Below are 17269 nucleotides of genomic sequence, written 5' to 3' on the forward strand. Positions count from 1 at the left end.
AACGACGTAAAGAATTCTCGAATTAATACGTAGTGCGAGAATGCGAATAGTCCATAAATACCCGCACCGGAAGCGTTCGATATGATATGACCCGCCCGCCTGTTCCTTTCCTTTCGATGCCACCCATGGCTAGCAGTTCGACATCGTCGAGATGCCTGACGGCGAGCGTCACCGGGACGCACAACTTGGAGGTGACGAGCTACTCGCTGCTCGAAGGCATGGGGGTCGGCAAGTTCGTGAGCTCGACCACCTTCTCCGTCGCCGGCTACGACTGGAACCTCCGCTTCTACCCCGACGGCATCACGGACAACGACAGAAAGGAAGGCTACGGGGCTGTTTGGATGCTTGCTTCAGTTTACCAAATTTCTATAGCTAAGGTGTGGCATGCCACAATTTATGTGGCTAAGAAATTCTTGGCCACAAGTTAGGCAAATGTTGGCAAATGTATGTGCCTATGATAAGTGGGGTCACAAAATCAAAAAGTGTGGCATGACAAAGATGTGGCAATCAAGCAAACACTAGGCTAAATTGGTCAAAGTAGCTTGCCAAAGTTGTGGCAAAGTATGATCACCATCCAAACAACCCCTATGTATCCGCCTCTCTGCATCTCGTTGGCACCACGACGGGTGCCATGCCAATTAGGGTGAGATTCCGCTTATCCCTACTGAACGGATACGGGTTTGACGCATAACTTCGAGCGAGCCGGCAGCGACTGCAGGATCGCCAGGTTCGTCAAGAAATCTGACCTGCAGGAACATGCAATTCGCCGGATTCGGTTCACTGGCAACGACAGCTTCAAGATCGAGTGTTCGCTGACCGTCATAAGCGAGTCTCGCGCTGAAGACGTGAGCACGATCCCAGTCCCGCCGTCGAACCTGCACCAGCACCTCGCCGGCATGTTGCACGGCGTCGAGATCGCGGATGTGGAGTTCAGCGTCGGCGGCGAGCCGTTCCGCGCCCACGCGTGCGTGCTGGCGGCGCGGTCGCCGGTGTTCAGGGCGGAGCTCCTCGGACCAGCTGCTGCACGGAGCATCAAGATCGACGACGACGACGACATGGAGCCCGCGACATTCAAGGCGCTTCTTCACTTCATCTACACGGATCACCTGCCGAACGACTCCGGATTCGGCAAAGACGCGGCAATGCAGCGGCGTCTGCTGGTGGCTGCCGATCGCTACGGGGTGGACAGGCTGAGGGCGATGTGCGGGGTCAAGCTGTACAAGAGCGTTAGCGTTGGGACGGTCGTGGATTCCCTGGAATTCGCAGAGAAGCACCACTGCGCGCAGCTCAAGGATGCTTGCCTTGGATTCATGGCTTCACCTAACGTTCTTGGTGTCGTCAGGAAAACCGATGGATTCAAGCGTCTCGTGGAGGGCTGCCCTTGGGTCTTGAAGGAGATTTTAGACAAGGTGCCTAGATTCTGAAAAGGTGTGGATTTTTCTTTGGAGAGGATTGGGAGTCCTGGGATGAGTACTTGGCCTTGCTGACATGCTTGATTTCAGTAAGATCAACGACACTGTGCACTGAAGTTTATCTATGTTCGGTTACAATCCATATCCTGCTTATTGATCCAGCTAATAAGCTTATTGACATGTAGGCCCGATGATATGAGATCCACATGTCAGTGAGCAGTTACTGCATATCCCATGTAGTGCCGCATTATTAGTACTATATGGAGCATATTTTTTAGATAATGACTACATGGAGTATAGTTTTTAGATAATGACTATATGGAGTATATGCTAGTATTGTGATAGTATTATTCTGAACTCTGAACTTGTCCAATGCTTCCCATCAAAACTTAACGAGAGTGATCTAAGCGCCTAACTAAGTTTCTATATATTTGTCCGATGAGTATAAGGACTCATTCTAAGAGTATACTCCTTTGTTTTATATTATAAATCATTTAACTTTATTCTTAGTCAAAGTTTTTATTGTTTGATCAAGTTTATAGAAAAAATTAGTACTCCCTCCGTTTCATAATATAAGTCATTTGATTTTTTTCTAGTTAAACTTTGTTAAATTTGATTAAGTTTATATAAAATTTTATACACATCTAAAATATCAAATTAGCTTCATTAAATCTAGCATTGAATATATTTTGATAATGTATTTTTTTGTTTTATTTTTATGTGTACTAGAAAAAATGCCCGTGCGTTGCAATGGGTGAAGTTTATTTTAATCTTATTATTGTTATATGGTTTAGTTAAAATGAAATTCGTTGTGGGAGTTCGCTTGGATATATATTTTTTTTAGAAAATCATGAGCTGCAGTTAGGAGTTCGATCATCTCAAGTTAGCATGGGAGTTTTTTTTTTAAATAGATCTCTTATATGATTCCTTATGTATTACCAAAAATGAACGATCTTAAAACCAACTCAAATACGGATATGTATTTTCAAAAGCAAACGAACTTAAAAATCGACTCATATACGGATGACATAGAGATATAGATTAAAACCAAAACATAAAATTAAAGCTGACTCAAACATGGATGACGAACCACGGAAACATCTTTAATTTTTATAACTGACTCAAACACGGATGACGGACCGCGGAAATGTCTTTAACTTTTTTAATAGATAATAGACTAGAGTAAAACTTGTTCTAAAAAAACTAGAGTACTGAACAGCTTCCATTGATCCTTCTCATGCTCATTTGACCTGCATTATTCATTAGCATCATCTAGTAAATGTTTGCTACACCAAGAGCTCCTCCAAACACTTGGCAACATCACTTGAACCGTTCCTATGAAGAGCTTGAAGAGAACTCATGGGAATACCAAATGTGTCTCGTAGTTTGAAATATCACATGTTAAATGCCTGATGACATCGAGAGTTCCCCCAAACACTTCACAATAGGCATTGAAATAGTGCCACGTGAAGTGTTCGAAGGGAACTCACGGTGATACCAAACTAGGCTCCACCTCTTTGTAGTTTAAAATGTCACGTAATAAGTGCTTGGTGACATCGAGAGTTCCCCCAAACAATTCACATAGTAGGCCTTGAAATAGTACCATGTGAAGTGATTGAAGGGAACCCGCGATAATACCAAACGTGGCTCTCATCTCATTCTTGTGGTTTAAGCACTACATTAAATGTTTGGTGATATCGAGAGTTCCCCCAAACACTTCACACAATAGGCCTTGAAACAGTGCCACGTGAAGTGGTTGAAGGGAACTCTCGATAATACCAAAAGTGGCTCCCATCTCAATCTCGTGGTTTAAACACTATATGTTGAATGTTTGGTGATATCGAGAGTTCCCCCAAACACTTCACATAGTAGGCATTGAGATAGTGCCACGTGAAGTGCTTGAAGGGAACTCACGACAATACCAAACGTGGCTCTCAGTCTTGTGGTTTAAACACTATCTACTAATTGTTTGATGACACCGAGAGTTCCTCCAAACACTTCACAACAACCCTATAAATAATGGTGTCGTATGAAGTGCTTAAAGAGAACTCTTGATAATACCAAACGTTTCTCTCATTTCTTGTAGTTTAAACACTATCTACTTAAATGCTTGGCGACACTAAGAGTTCCCCCAAACACTTCACGACAACTCTCAATACAGTGTGTCGTAAAGTGCTTGAAAGGAACTCCTAGGGACTCCAAACCTAATCATTCTCTGTCACTTACAAATTCATAAAGTACAAGCACTTACATACCTAACTTGAAAATGCTGAGTGTCAACTGGAGTTCCCCCAAGCACTTCACTATACATAGCTAGCTTTTGGCCCCATGATCACAGTTATGTAACAGTGCAATGCAATGAGGCCTAGCCATAGCTATCTACTGAAGTGGATTGAGGAGAACTCCAGTGGACAACCAACCAAATTTTGACTCCCTAGACCTGATTACTTCATTTTTGATGTGGACCACTTCACTTGTTTAATCTGCCTTGCTGATGAGCACAGAGCCGGTGGCTATTTATAAGTGTATGTATGACTAAAGAGTAAGCTAGCTAGCTATCTGTCTCCTGTGGACTGTGGTGTGTGTGTGTGCATATGGTCGTCCTTGCAATGCGGTTGGCATATATTGGATGAACTTGGCAACGGATGCACCTAGCCGTGATGCAGACTAGGTTAGAAGATGGAGTGTAGTGAGGAGAATCCAATGTGATCTTTGGGCTGCACTGATCTCCGAATCGTAGAAAGCATGCATATGTGGAGCAAAAAAGTGCCCAGCCCTGCAAATTCCTTATCACCAGCAGAGCACTGTGTCGTCGCCCGGTTTCTGTCCACGCACATTTCTTTCACCTCAACAAAGATGGAGAGAAATCGTCCTGACCATTGACTTGCTGCAAATGCGTGCAAATTGCAAGCCCCGGGAGGAAACATGTGTATGTAAGATTGGATCACGAGTAATTTGCTTAGTTTGTACTAGGCTTCGTAGCACGTCATTGCGTTCGTCGTTGCGTTGCGTTGTTCCTGGTCTTTTCTGATGTGATCGGTTTGCAATATGCCCATTTACCGGTAGTGCTTACTACTGCAGTAGTGAAGTGCTCCTACTGAATTCTACTACCATCCCAAAATATAACAATTTAGAATTAGATGAAACATATCCTAATCTAATAAATCTGGAGAACAAATTATTATATTTTGGGACCGAGGGAGTACCATTCTCTTAAACTACTTAATGAGTTGAGAATCTAGTGATGATGAAATTACCCTACGAACGTCAGATCATCATGTATGAGAGCACATATTAAAGTATATATTCAGTTGTCTTTTGCATGTCGGCGACCAGTGGGTGTCACAGGTTCCCCAGTGATAGAGGACAGCAATCATACAGATAAACAATGGAAAAACAAGCCACCTAATCTGGCACCTTTTCTTACTGCTACTCCCCGTTTCATAATAAAAGACAACTTTCTAGCATTGTTTATATAAATATTTATATAGATGTTAATATAGACATATATTTGTGAGCAAGTATTAAACTACTTGCATGTCGGCGACCAGTATATATAAATATGAGTAATGTAAGAAAGTTTTATATTATAAAACGGATGAAGTATTAAACTACTCCATCATATATACTCCCTCTGTCCCATAAAATACGAATCTAGAATTGAATATGACATATTTTAATACTATGAATCTGGACATATGTATATCATCCGGTACTAGGTTGATTTTTTATGAGACCGAGGGACTAAGAATCTAGAATTAGATTAAATATTTTTTAGTACTACGAATCTAGACATGGTATCTCATCCGGTTCTAAATTCTTATATTTTGAGACGGAGAAATATAAGATATTTTAGACGGATGTGACACTTCTCAGTGTTACGGATCTGAAAAAGAAGTACTAATAAGTGTCTCATCTATCCAAAATCTCTTATATTTGAAAATGAAGTGAGTATGAAAAAAAGTTGGGACACACACAAACAGTGGGATGGCAGCATTTTCTCAGCCACCTGATAATCGATGAGTCATATTCCCAAACCCCAAAACCATATGCTCAAAAAGGGGAAAGAAAAAAAAGGTGAAGAAGGCGTCCAGGTTCAATGTATGCGATCCTTGGCATTGCAAGGACAATCTTTCAGACCCACCAGCTGACCACTTTCAAAGCATGTCCAAATAGCAGGCTAGGTTCCAGCTTTAGGAGGAGGGGAGAGATATTTGCAGTATAAGTAGCTTTGGAGAAGGAACATTCCTAAAGCCAAGATGCATCAAGAACTGTTCTTCTTCAAGCTGTAGCCTGTAGGAGCGGTTGCGTCAGATGGAGTTCCCCCATTCTTCACTTCTGGTTCTTGTTTGCTTCTTCAGGTAGAGCTGGTTTGGTTTTGGTGATTTTCGTGTTCATGATTCATGGAGAGATGGATTTGTTTCTCAGTATCCTTATGTATGTTGTAGCTGGATCATTTCAAAGCAAATAAATCGACGATGAGTAAAGAGATTATCTGTGTTTCTCGATCTTTCTAGTTACTTGTCTATTTGTGTGTTCGGATGTGATGACCTCAAGAAATGCAAATGAGTCAGTTTCATGCTGCCGTTTAGAGATCGAAAGGTCACAGATCCAACAGGCAAGCAACCCATCAGTGTCAAGATGTTTAGGCCGTGTACCTACACCTCTGTACTACTGGGCATCTCGATTCTGCAACGCAAAATCTCACGAGGTTTCTGATGAACTTTAATAGCCGATATCATGCCGTGGTAACCAGGTTTACAAACTGTACCGTTATCGTGGTTATCACGTGTAATAACCTTCTCAATTTTTAAAATCACGATATGTCTTACGGTAACCGTACGATGACAATAACCACATCAGTTTGGTAAACCCTAGTAGTAACGTACACGAGTCTTTGCAGCCAGGCAGCCAGCTCGAGTTATGAACCATGATGCGTAAATCGTGAACCATCTAGCTGACTGCATAAGTTGGAAATGAGTGATATGTGGGTCAGGATGGTTCACCATTTGGAAATAAGTTATCATCCAAATGGGCATATATAGTACAGTGCCAAGATGAAACATCGAACTTATAGCAAAGGAAAAATTGAAACCATGCCATTATAATTTTGCAAAATTTGAGATATGCCATCCTGACCCACGTATCACTCATGTGGGTCCTATATGTCATTGAGATACCGATGACATATCTCAAACTTTACAAAATTATAATGGCATGGTTCAAAAGGTTTCATTCGACCTCTGATTCACCCCATCCTAGATATGCCATCGGTTGGTCACAGGACATCAAAGGCAGGTGATGGGAATTGAGTTAATTTTCACCCAAATATATAGCAAAAGAAAGGTTTCAGCTGACTTCAGATTCACCCCTCCTAGCTATGCCATCGTCCAACCGGACGAGAAGTCATGTGGCTACATCACTACATGCCCATAGCAGAATCTCCAAGGGACAACGAGGATATATATACATGGTGAGTTCGAGAGTAGATGTGGAGTTCTAGCAGACTTCTATATCAAATCTAAGGCAGATCCCAATGTTGAATAGCTCCTGATATAGCAGCTTTGCGCCGTATGGGCGTATGGCACATAACACATTGATCCTTACTATATCTTTTTTCTGAAGAGCGGCAGAACCCACGTGATTAATACAATTATGATGTAATTATAGTGTACTTTCAAAAATCTCTAGGTGACATGCTAATTATGTGAAAACGAAGGTAATGATATCGAATCCCTTACATGTGCGTGAGTTATCAGTTTATGTGCATCGAGGGGAAGCAACGATAAAGTGCAACCCCCGAATGAGTGAAGATTCTATCATGTACCATCACCTATACCCTCAATATCAAAAATGTACTAGACAATCTATTACTACCTTCGTCCCAAAATATAGCAATCTATTACAAGATGAGATATATATTAGACCAACGATCTGGACAGGCCGAGATCTTTGGATTAAGATATGTCCTATCTATTCCCAAATTACTATATTTTAGAACGGTGGGAGTACTATATATATATGGCTCTCATTTTATTTCTTTTTCTCGTTGCTTTGTTTGGCTGTATACCTCTGTACATATATCTACTCCATTTTTTTTTCTTTTCGAAGGATATAAGCAAGATAAGCAAGAAGTGTCGCACGTCCAGTGATCGTCGCCGGCGAATCGCCATGCTATTGGGCCTGTCGAGACAACTCCAGCACGGCCCAATCGCTGCCCAAATTGGGCCATCTATTCTGTCGCTCGCACGGATACCGCTTTTGTTTTTCTCTGGATTCTGAACTCATATACTTTGGCGCCGGTCACGTATACACAACAACTATATATAATCAAAGAGATGCACACAGATACGTATGTGTTTGGAAACACCCTGATTTGTTGCGAACTTCAGCTTGGAGCATCTTGATCGACAAGACAAACTCTGTATTTACATGTTGTTGTTTTTTGTTGTTGTTCAAGCTTCGTTGTTCTCCTTCGATCTTCGCCATGGGCAACAGCTTGTTCTCCATGGCGAGCAGCACCGCTTCTCCTTCAGATGGTCGATCCCCACGGCTGCCGGAAACACTGTCGAGGTGCGTGACGGCGAGCGTCGCCGCTGCGCACAATTTCGAGGTGACACGGTACTCGCTGCTCGCCGGGGTGGGCGCCGGCGAGTTCGTCACCTCGGGCACCTTCTCCATCGACGGCCACAACTGGAACATCCAGGTCTACCCCGACAGGTGGAAGCAGGAGATGAACGCCGGCTACGTGTCGGTCTTCCTGTGCCTCTGCGGCGGAGCAACCGGCGTCAGGGCGAAGTACACGCTGAGCCTTTCGGAGAACGGCGGCGAGTCCGTACAACGGAGCTTGACGCATCGGTTCGACACGGTGGGCGCCTTCTGGGGATTCCCCAGGTTCATGGAGAGGCCCAGGCTGCGGCAATGGCTGCTTCGCCGCGGCCCCGGCGGCGGCGACGACTGCGTCACGTTCAGGTGCTCCCTGACCGTCATCAGGGAGCCTCGCACCGAGGGCGTGGCCGCCGTCGCCGTGCCGCCGTCGGACATGCGCCGGCACATGGCGAACATGCTGAGGGGCGGCGACGGCGCGGACGTGGTGGTGCTGGTGCGCGACCAGCCGTTCCGCGCCCACCGCTGCGTGCTCGCCGCGCGGTCGCCGGTGTTCAGGGCGGAGCTCTTCGGCGGCGGCCACATGAGGGAGAGGCGGACGAGCTGCGTCGTCGTCGACGACATGGAGCCCTCCATCTTCTCGGCATTCCTCCACTTCATCTACACGGATTCCTTGCCAGAAAACCCGGACACACCTGGCGATGATCAAGATTGCATGGCGATGCAGCATTTGATGGTGGCAGCCGATCGGTATGGCCTGGACAGGCTCGTGCTGATCTGCGAGGAGAAGCTGTGCCGCGGCATTGACGTGCAGACGGTGGCGACGACGCTGGCTTTGGCAGAGCAGCATCAGCGTGTAGCGCTCAAGGATGCTTGCCTTGGTTTCATAGTCTCTCGGGGTGTTCTTGGCGCTGTCGCTAGGACTGATGGGTTTAAGCATCTGCTCACGACCTGCCCGTCGATTATGGTGGACATTTTAGACAAGGTTGCCAGCGTCATGAGCAAGTAATAATAGATTCATAGTCTAGTCTTTCTGATCTTATGAGTAACTTTTATTAGTGACTAGCAAAGTAGTACTGTAGTAGTAATAAAGTTCGAGACTGAGTTTGCGACGCGACATGATTTGCAGTATCACAGTAGTTCTATTTTTTGTTGGTTTCATGCTTGCCTGGAAACATATCGAAAAAGAACTGAAGATTAGAGTCACATTGTTGTTTCGGTACTCAAATTGCATTCCTCTGAACTCTGAAGCAGTCACTCTGTTCTTCTCTGGTCTCCCCTGTGTGTTGCTGTTCTATTTCCAGGTGTGATTATTGTTCTGTTTGGCGCCATTATTATCTAAGTTTTTGTTTCTGTTACACATTTTGGTCGAGTTTAACTCGAGATGAGCAAATTCTTTAACTTTGTTCCCGGTTGTAACTTGTGAGCCTGTGGCGGAGCAGGTTCAGATTCGTCAGAAACCAAAAAAAAAAAAAGTTCAGATTCGTTAGTGGCACAGGCTCTCTCAGCCCTGACCAAAAATGGGCTAATCTAGTTGGTCAGGCCTGTGGCGGGCATGTTCAGATTCTGCAGTTTTGGGCCGGAATCACCAATTTCTCTCTCAGCCCTGACCAAAAATGGGCTAATCTAGTTGGGCCGCCTAGTCAGACGCATGAACGGCCACGTGGCACGTGCTTCGTCCGTGCGCACCCGTGGATCACAGGCCTCGTGGCGGGGGTTTCGGTCGTGCGCACTGTGGAGTACAGGTCGGCAGGGAGCCAGGGTCAATCGAATCGAGTCGAGGAGAGGAGAGAGAGAGAGAGAGAGAGAGAGAGAGAGAGAGAGAGAGAGACTCAGGGAGGGTTTCGTTTCCGTTTCTTGCGCCTCCTCCAACCGCGGCGGCCGTCAGTGGGGAGCCTCGTCGGCGTCCGCCTCCGCCATTCGCGAGAGGAATTCAGGTGATCCCTCTCCCTACCAGAGCCGCGCTCCCCTCCGATCCTCCCCGAATCTGGATGATCTCCCCCGATTCCGCTCGGCTTCGCTGATCCCCCCTCCGCCGCCGCCGCCGCCGCCGCGGCGGGTGGGCTATCCCGCTTGTCGGAATCGATCGATTTCTGAGGCCTTGGATTGTGATGAAGTCATGGATATCGGGCCGCATAGCATCCAGCTGATCGCGCCGCCGTCCCTCTATCACGCCGCCTCCGCTGCCGCCATGGGTGATCACCGCGACCCGGCTTTCCCCGCGGCGGCGGGCGGCTGCCGGCTGCCCAAGACGTCGTCGGTGAGCGTCACGGAGTCCGTCACCGCGGTGCACGATTTCAAGGTGACGGGTTACTCGCTGATCGAGGGGCTGGGCATCGGCAGGTACGTCAGCTCATCCACCTTCACCGTCGGCGGCGTCGACTGGGCCGTCAGGTTCTACCCCGACGGCTCCACCGTCACCTGCCTCGGGAACGCGTCGGCGTTCCTCTACTACTGCGGCAGGGAGAAGGAGGTCAGGACCAGGTTCACCCTGAATCTGCTCGGCAAGGACGGCAAATTGTCGCAGGTGACCAATTCCTACATGAAGCACACCTTCTCCCCGGCGAGTGACAATTGGGGATTCATCAAATTCGCCGAGAAATCGAAGCTGCAGAGCTCGCCGTTCCTCCACAACGACTGCCTGACCATCAGGTGCTTGCTGACCGTCGTCAGGGAATCCCACACCAAGGATGTTGAGGTCAATTCTGTTGTTGTCCCACCGTCCAACCTGCATACCGATTTTGAGAACATGCTCCAGGATGGTGAAGGTTCAGATGTGACATTCACCGTGGGTGGCCAAGAGTTCCGTGCTCATAAATGTGTTCTTGCCTTCCGGTCCCCGGTGTTCAAGGCCGAGCTTTTCGGTCCGATGAAAGAAAATGGCACGCAATGTATCAAGATCGACGACATGGAGCCTGAGGTTTTTGAGGCTCTTCTTCACTTCATTTACACAGATAGGCTGCCAGATAGCTGCAGAGATGGCAAGGCTGCAGCAATGCAGCACTTGCTAGTTGCCGCGGATCGGTACGGAGTGGACAGGCTGAGGCTGATTTGTGAGAGGCGGCTCAGCGAAACCATTGATGTGGAAACAGTGGCAACCACTCTTGTTTTAGCAGAACAACATCACTGCTCGCAGCTGAGACAGGCTTGCATTGGGTTTGTGGCATCTCCAAACATGCTTGGGCCAGTCATAGAAAGCGATGGATTTAAGCATCTGGTAGAAAGCTGCCCGTTGATTATGAAGGAGATCTTGAGTAAGGTTTCACATATTTGGATTGACAAGTCTTGCTGAGAAGTTTATTAAGCTATCACTTTTGTAGTAGTACATCTTAGTAGTTATGAAAGTCATGATCAGTTATCTACATCTCTATATGCGACTTTGATCTTTTTAAGTTGTGTGATCCTTCCAACGCCTAATATGTATGAACAGTAGAAATCTTATGTATATGGATGACTCCTTAGCACCATGGTGTAAGTTTGGGCATTCTTCCCCTTTTCATCTTTTTTGAAATGTTGGATTTACTCTATACTCACATGCTTTCCTGAATGTATAATGACTAGTTTTTTGAGTGGAATATATACGGACTAATAATCATTAATTCAACTCTGTCTTGGTGATATAAATCATCATTTCAACTCTGAACATCTCACATTCTTTGGTCCAACCCATACCTCAGAGCATGCCCAACAATCACCCAATATTTGATTCCCAAAAAATCTGAATTAGGAATACCAAAATAAAAATTGGGCCCAACAATGAACCCCTCCTCCAAGAGATGCCCAAAAATCAATTCCCTATCATTTGTTAGTTTGCCACGTAAGCAAGGTGGGGCCCAGTTCGGTACTTGTGCACGTCTTCTCCCTCCCGCACCAGCGCCGATCGACTTCTTCCTCCCCGGACCTGCGCCGCCGTGACCTAGCGCCGTCATCACCAGCCAGTCAACCAGTGTCCTGACTGCTGCGATTTGTTAAAAAACGGAACACCAAGGAGATGCCGTAGCAATTCGTGTCATCAAGGAGGTAATCGTTAGCAAATCCCATTGATCTCTTGTGTCGTAGTCAATCTCTATGTCTATATTTTGATATGTGGATATATATTATTGGAAAATATTAAGTTTGATCTGATAATTAATTTTGCAGATTGATTATTGTTCTATTCCTGCCATCAGTTCCCTCCATTGCACTTCATCCCTGTGGTAAACGCTCCAACCCCGTGGCAAACAAAAAGAGGAGATGAGTCGTCGAAGCACCCTCCTTCAAATGCTATTGGATGAGTTTTCATCGGATGGTGACGAAGAATTTATTTCTTCGGCGGTTGATATAGTGCACGAAGAGTTCGACGATGATGAAGTTCCAAAGCATGGTGAATCTGTTATAGGTCATGCAGTAATTAATCAGTGACAGTGAACCTTGTTAGTATGTATGTCAGTGGCACATACATACTGAAATTGAATCTTTCAGACACTATTTTCAATCTTTGGCATAAGCATGTGGTTGTTCATCTGCTAATCTAAAAAGTGAGGCATACTAAATGCAGATGATCACTTCAATTAAGCAGTTGTTGTACTTAGAGCTAAGAACTGTACAAGTTATTATAATCCTACTGAACCTATGCTGTTGTACTTAGAATTCTGCAGCTGCAGCTTTCATGAAACTAAAAGTCTAATTGGCAAAAGCAGGTGGTTCTTTTATCTTGAAAAATAGACTATGGATTGCATCTTGTTGCATTATCTGTCAAATTATCTAACAACATTATCTTAATGCAAAAATTCAGAGCATATTTCAAAGATGCTGTGATGAGAGAAAAATATTTCAGACTTTCAGAGCATATTTCAGACTTTGGGAGTACATTTGACATAGCAAAAATATTTGACACAGCATATTTCAGACTTTCAGAGCATACCACACATTTAGAGCATATCCTTCATTACTAAATGTTCTGAAACCTGATTTCCTCTAAGTGTTCAGACTTTCAAATTTAGAGCATATCCTACATATTTCAGACTTTCATTCAATACAGTACAAATTTCAGACTTTCTGATATTTTCCTCTAAGTGTTCTGAATCCTGAATTCCTGAATTTCTAGCAGGGGAAGTCAGTCACAGAATAGACATCAGATCAGGCTACAACACTCTGAAAATTAATCTAAACATCGAACGAATCAGGGACAGCCTTACCGAAATTGCTCCTATGGAGGAATTCTTCATCACTCACAGAATAAGCTGTGGAGAAATCGACGCCAGGAGCTTCGTGTGAGAGGGGATTCAGTGTCTCCCATGGAGCATGTCCCTCCATGGACTCTGTCGCCTGCACACCGGAGTAGGGAGGTTGAGGATGAGGCAGACCGAGACGACGGCGAGGCGGCGGTGTGGGGCGCAGAGGGCCGTCAGCCCCAAATCGAGGAGGCAGTGGTCGACGTGCGGGCGCCCCCTGGAACAGCGCCGCCGCCGACGCCTGCGAGGAAGAGGACGGCGGCTGCATCGCCGCTTGGAGCAACGCCGGCGCCTGCGCCTGAGAGGAAGGGCATGGCCGCTGCATCGCTGCCTGGAGCAACACCGACGCCGACCCCTGTGACCAAGAGGAAGGGGACGACCGCTGCATCTCCGCGTGGAACTCAGTCAACGACGCCTGCGAGGAAGGGGTTGGCCGTTGCTTCGCCGCCTGGAAAGCCGCTGCCGACGCCTGGGAGGAAGAGGAATTTTGTTGCTGGCGACTGGCGAGGAGGGCGAGAAAAGGAGCGCGGGAACAATTTTCCCCCTACGCGCGCGAGGCAGCGACGACCGCGATTGGGAAGAAAAAATGGTTCCCTGCAAATGAGTAACGACATATACGGATATGGGAACATGGATTATTGGGATGTTGGTTAGGGAATTTGTTGGATGAGAATTTTGGTTAAAATTTCTTTAATTTAAGGATAGGGAATAGAATAAGTAATCTGTTGGGCATGCTCTCAGCCCTGAAACTTAACCTGAACAGATATTTGCAGTCAGGGCCGTTCTAGACTGCTCCTAGTTGGCTTAGCTACTTCCTTGTACTTCGTGAGCACACGCTATCAAAATGTTCTTTTTTTCAAATGTTTTCTATATATAACTTTCTTAAATAAATAAATAAATAAATCTATTTTTAAAATTTGTAATAGCTACTCCCTCCGTCCCTAAATATTTGACGCAGATGACTTTTTTAAACATGTTTGACCGTCCATCTTATTCAAAAAAATTTAAGTAATTATTAATTCTTTTCCTATCATTTGATTCATCATTAAATATAATGATGAGATGTGAGGGAGGAAGGAACTCCCTCTTTTTTAATACCTGGGTAGGGTGGCTTTACTTTGCCTACGTAAATCCCAACCATCTGTCTTCATTTAAGATCTAATCTCCAATTAAATTTCCTATCAATTCCCACCACCTCTACCAATCAACGTAAATCTCAACCATCTCTTTTTATTTAAGATATAATCTCCCATTAAACTTCCTATCAATTCCCACCACCTCTACCAATCAAGAGATTGAGAGTAAAAAATCAAATTCTTATGTTAATCTCATAATCAATTCTCTCATCTAAACCTCCAATCCTTTCTCTTAAATTGCCAAACAGAATTCTCTCATCTAACCCTCCAATCTTTTCTCTTAAATTGCCAAACAGACCGTCAACTCCTCCGAACGGAGACTAAATATTGTTTTTTTTCTTCCGAACAAGATGTACACCTTTTATGTCCCCTTTTTTCTCGATGGTGCATCCAGATGGCAATAAATAGCGTCCCATGCTGTTCAAAACTTCAGAGGATGCAACCTGAACCACACCCCATTTTTTCTCTGAACATTCAGACTGCCTCTGTTCGTACCCCTGTACTACTGAGCAGGCTAGGCTGTATGAAAGGCATCGACATGGACTCATGGTCACCACCATAGCGTTCGCGGAGCAGCAGTGTAGCACCGGAGCTCGTGTCTCTGGGCAGCCTGCGACACAAGAGTGGCGCCATGATCAGTTGGATTAAGCTCAGATTGTCACCTTGTCACACGTATCGTCTCGTTCGCATGATCAGGACTTCTTTTGACTCCCGAGTTGTGATTTGGAGGTTGAAACGGATCAGGACTATAGTATCCAATACCATAAATTATCTCTTCTTGGATCAACTCGTCGAGAGAGATTAAACGGCAACGCGTGGTATCCAATACCATAAAAGCATCTTGCAGTCTATCGACGAGGCTCTCTCTTCGGCAGGGTACCGGTGGCTGCATCGTCTGGTATGCGGTATTTCAAACTCTCGTTGCTCTTAATTGAATTTGTTATAAATATTAGTCGATATAGCGGAACGATAACTAATCTTCCCGATCGCTTCAGTCATTGACCACACAAGACATGCTAGGTGACGACATAGGAACACACAATATTTGTTAACAAACTTTAGCTAAAGTCTACATCTCTAGGGTTCTGATTATGGGCAATCCTCCACAACCAATATAGCACCTAGCCGCTACGAGTTCATGGCCTCGCCGCCATCCTCTCCCTGTGTGTCTACACTACATTGCAGTCCTCATAATTACATTATGGTACCCCTCTCTATTTAAGAGAGTTGCCGGTTACAGAGCCAGAGTCCGACTTTAACTCTACCCCTACCATCTATTATAACTCTAAGTCCAACTATAACCATATACACCTATTCTAACATAATCGATTTGATTTAAACATGCGCTTGTTTCATCCAATAAAAGAAGTGTCTTTGTTGCTAGATTAGATTTGACAAACAAAATAGCACAATTGCATCCTCTTTTTGTCAATTCTTGCAGTGGCAGACATGTTGACTTCATCGGCTGCCCGTACGTCCTCACGGAGCGTGTGGGAGGGCATCACCGGGACGCACGACTTCGAGGTGGTCGGCTACTCGTTGATGGACGGCTTCGGCGCCGGAAGGCACGTCTGCTCCGGCGACTTCAGCGTCGCCGGCCATGACTGGTATGTCGCGTTCTACCCCGATGGCCTCGACCAGGATTCCGCCGGCTACGCGTCGGCCTGCCTCGCCTACCGCGGCAAGGAGAGGCTCGTGAGAGCCAAGTACAGCCTGAGCTTGGTGGCCAGGGACGGCAGGGCGTCGCCGCTCGCCGGCGACACGCTGCGGTCGCACTACTTCACGCCGACGAGCCGCAGCGCCGACGTCCTCAAGTTCGTCGAGAAATCCAACCTGTCGTCGTCGCCGTCGTCGTCGTCGTACTCGTGCCTCGACGACGACACCCTGACCATACGGTGCGTGGTCACCGTGGTCACCGGCCCGCGCGTGGTGAGCGTCGCGCCGGCCAAGGAGAGGGGCCCCCGCGTCACGGTGCCGCCGCCGAGCCTCCACGAGCACCTGGCGCGGATGCTGCGCGACGGGCGGGGCTCGGACGTGGCGTTCCGCGTGGGCGGCAGGGTGCTCCGCGCGCACCGGTGCGTGCTCGCCGCGCGGTCGCCGGTGTTCGACGCGGAGCTCCTGGGCCCGATGATGGAGACCACCGCTCCGTGCATCGAGATCCACGGCGTCGAGCCCGCCGCCTTCGAGGCGCTCCTCCGCTTCGTCTACACGGACAGCTGGCCGCTCGCCGGCGTCGACGTCGCGGCGACGGTGCGCCTGCTCTCCGCGGCGGACAGGTACGGGCTGGAGAGGCTGCGGCTGATGTGCGAGGAGAAGCTGCACGAGGGCATCGACGTGGACAACGCCGCCGACGTCCTCGCCATGGCGGAGCTCCACCATTGCTCGCAGCTCAGAGACGCCTGCGTCGCGTTCATTGCCTCGCCGAGCACGCTGGGTCCCGTCCTGGCGTCGAGCGGCTTCGAGGATCTCATCATGGCGACCGGCGCTTCGGTGACCAAGGAGATTTTGCACAAGGTGTCCGAATCGTGGAGCGGTCCTGGTAACAGAAATAATTCAAGCAAAAGAAAGTGAGAAAAATGGCAATTATATTGAATACGACTGAACTACTCTATTCGTTAGTATTTTTAGTTTCCCCAGCAAAGATTATCGAGGGTACACTTTTCAAACTACTTCTTCTTAAAAAAAACCAATCTAAGTGATTCATTATCCTAGTTAGTGTCAAAGCCTTTTCAAGGACGGAGGAAGTACACGGTAGTTTCGTGCATAAGTTTTCTATAACAAGTTTATTTTTTCAAAAAAAAATCAATTATAAGCTTATAACAATTAATACTTAATAACTTATCTCATTTTGCGTGTTGCAATAAGCTAAACCCAAACATCTATTCGAAAGTAACCTAAACTA

The 17269-nt window shown here is 46.4% G+C and overlaps 4 protein-coding genes across 4 annotated transcripts; all 4 read left to right on the forward strand.

The window, feature by feature from the left end:
* The first annotated feature begins 125 nt into the window (after positions 1–125).
* Positions 126–1548, forward strand: LOC107275893 (BTB/POZ and MATH domain-containing protein 1). Its single transcript, XM_066309675.1, has 2 exons — positions 126–377; positions 753–1548. The coding sequence occupies exons 1-2, from the start codon at positions 126–128 to the stop codon at positions 1422–1424; spliced, it is 924 nt and encodes a 307-aa protein (XP_066165772.1). The 3' UTR covers positions 1425–1548.
* Positions 1549–7899: 6351 nt separating this feature from the next.
* On the forward strand, positions 7900–9027 carry LOC107275493 (BTB/POZ and MATH domain-containing protein 1). The gene has a single exon (XM_015779429.3). The coding sequence runs from the start codon at positions 7900–7902 to the stop codon at positions 9025–9027; it is 1128 nt and encodes a 375-aa protein (XP_015634915.3).
* Positions 9028–9821: 794 nt separating this feature from the next.
* LOC4337063 (BTB/POZ and MATH domain-containing protein 2) lies at positions 9822–11485 on the forward strand. Its single transcript, XM_015778223.3, has one exon. It carries the CDS (start codon positions 10138–10140, stop codon positions 11308–11310), a length of 1173 nt encoding a protein of 390 aa, XP_015633709.1. The 5' UTR covers positions 9822–10137; the 3' UTR covers positions 11311–11485.
* A 4290-nt stretch (positions 11486–15775) lies between these two features.
* LOC112938582 (BTB/POZ and MATH domain-containing protein 2) lies at positions 15776–17033 on the forward strand. The gene has a single exon (XM_026024540.2). The coding sequence runs from the start codon at positions 15817–15819 to the stop codon at positions 16936–16938; it is 1122 nt and encodes a 373-aa protein (XP_025880325.1). The 5' UTR covers positions 15776–15816; the 3' UTR covers positions 16939–17033.
* The last annotated feature ends 236 nt before the right edge of the window (positions 17034–17269 follow it).

The sequence above is a fragment of the Oryza sativa genome, chromosome 4 (genome assembly GCF_034140825.1).
Source record: "Oryza sativa Japonica Group chromosome 4, ASM3414082v1".
In the NCBI taxonomy this organism is placed as follows: domain Eukaryota; kingdom Viridiplantae; phylum Streptophyta; class Magnoliopsida; order Poales; family Poaceae; genus Oryza; species Oryza sativa.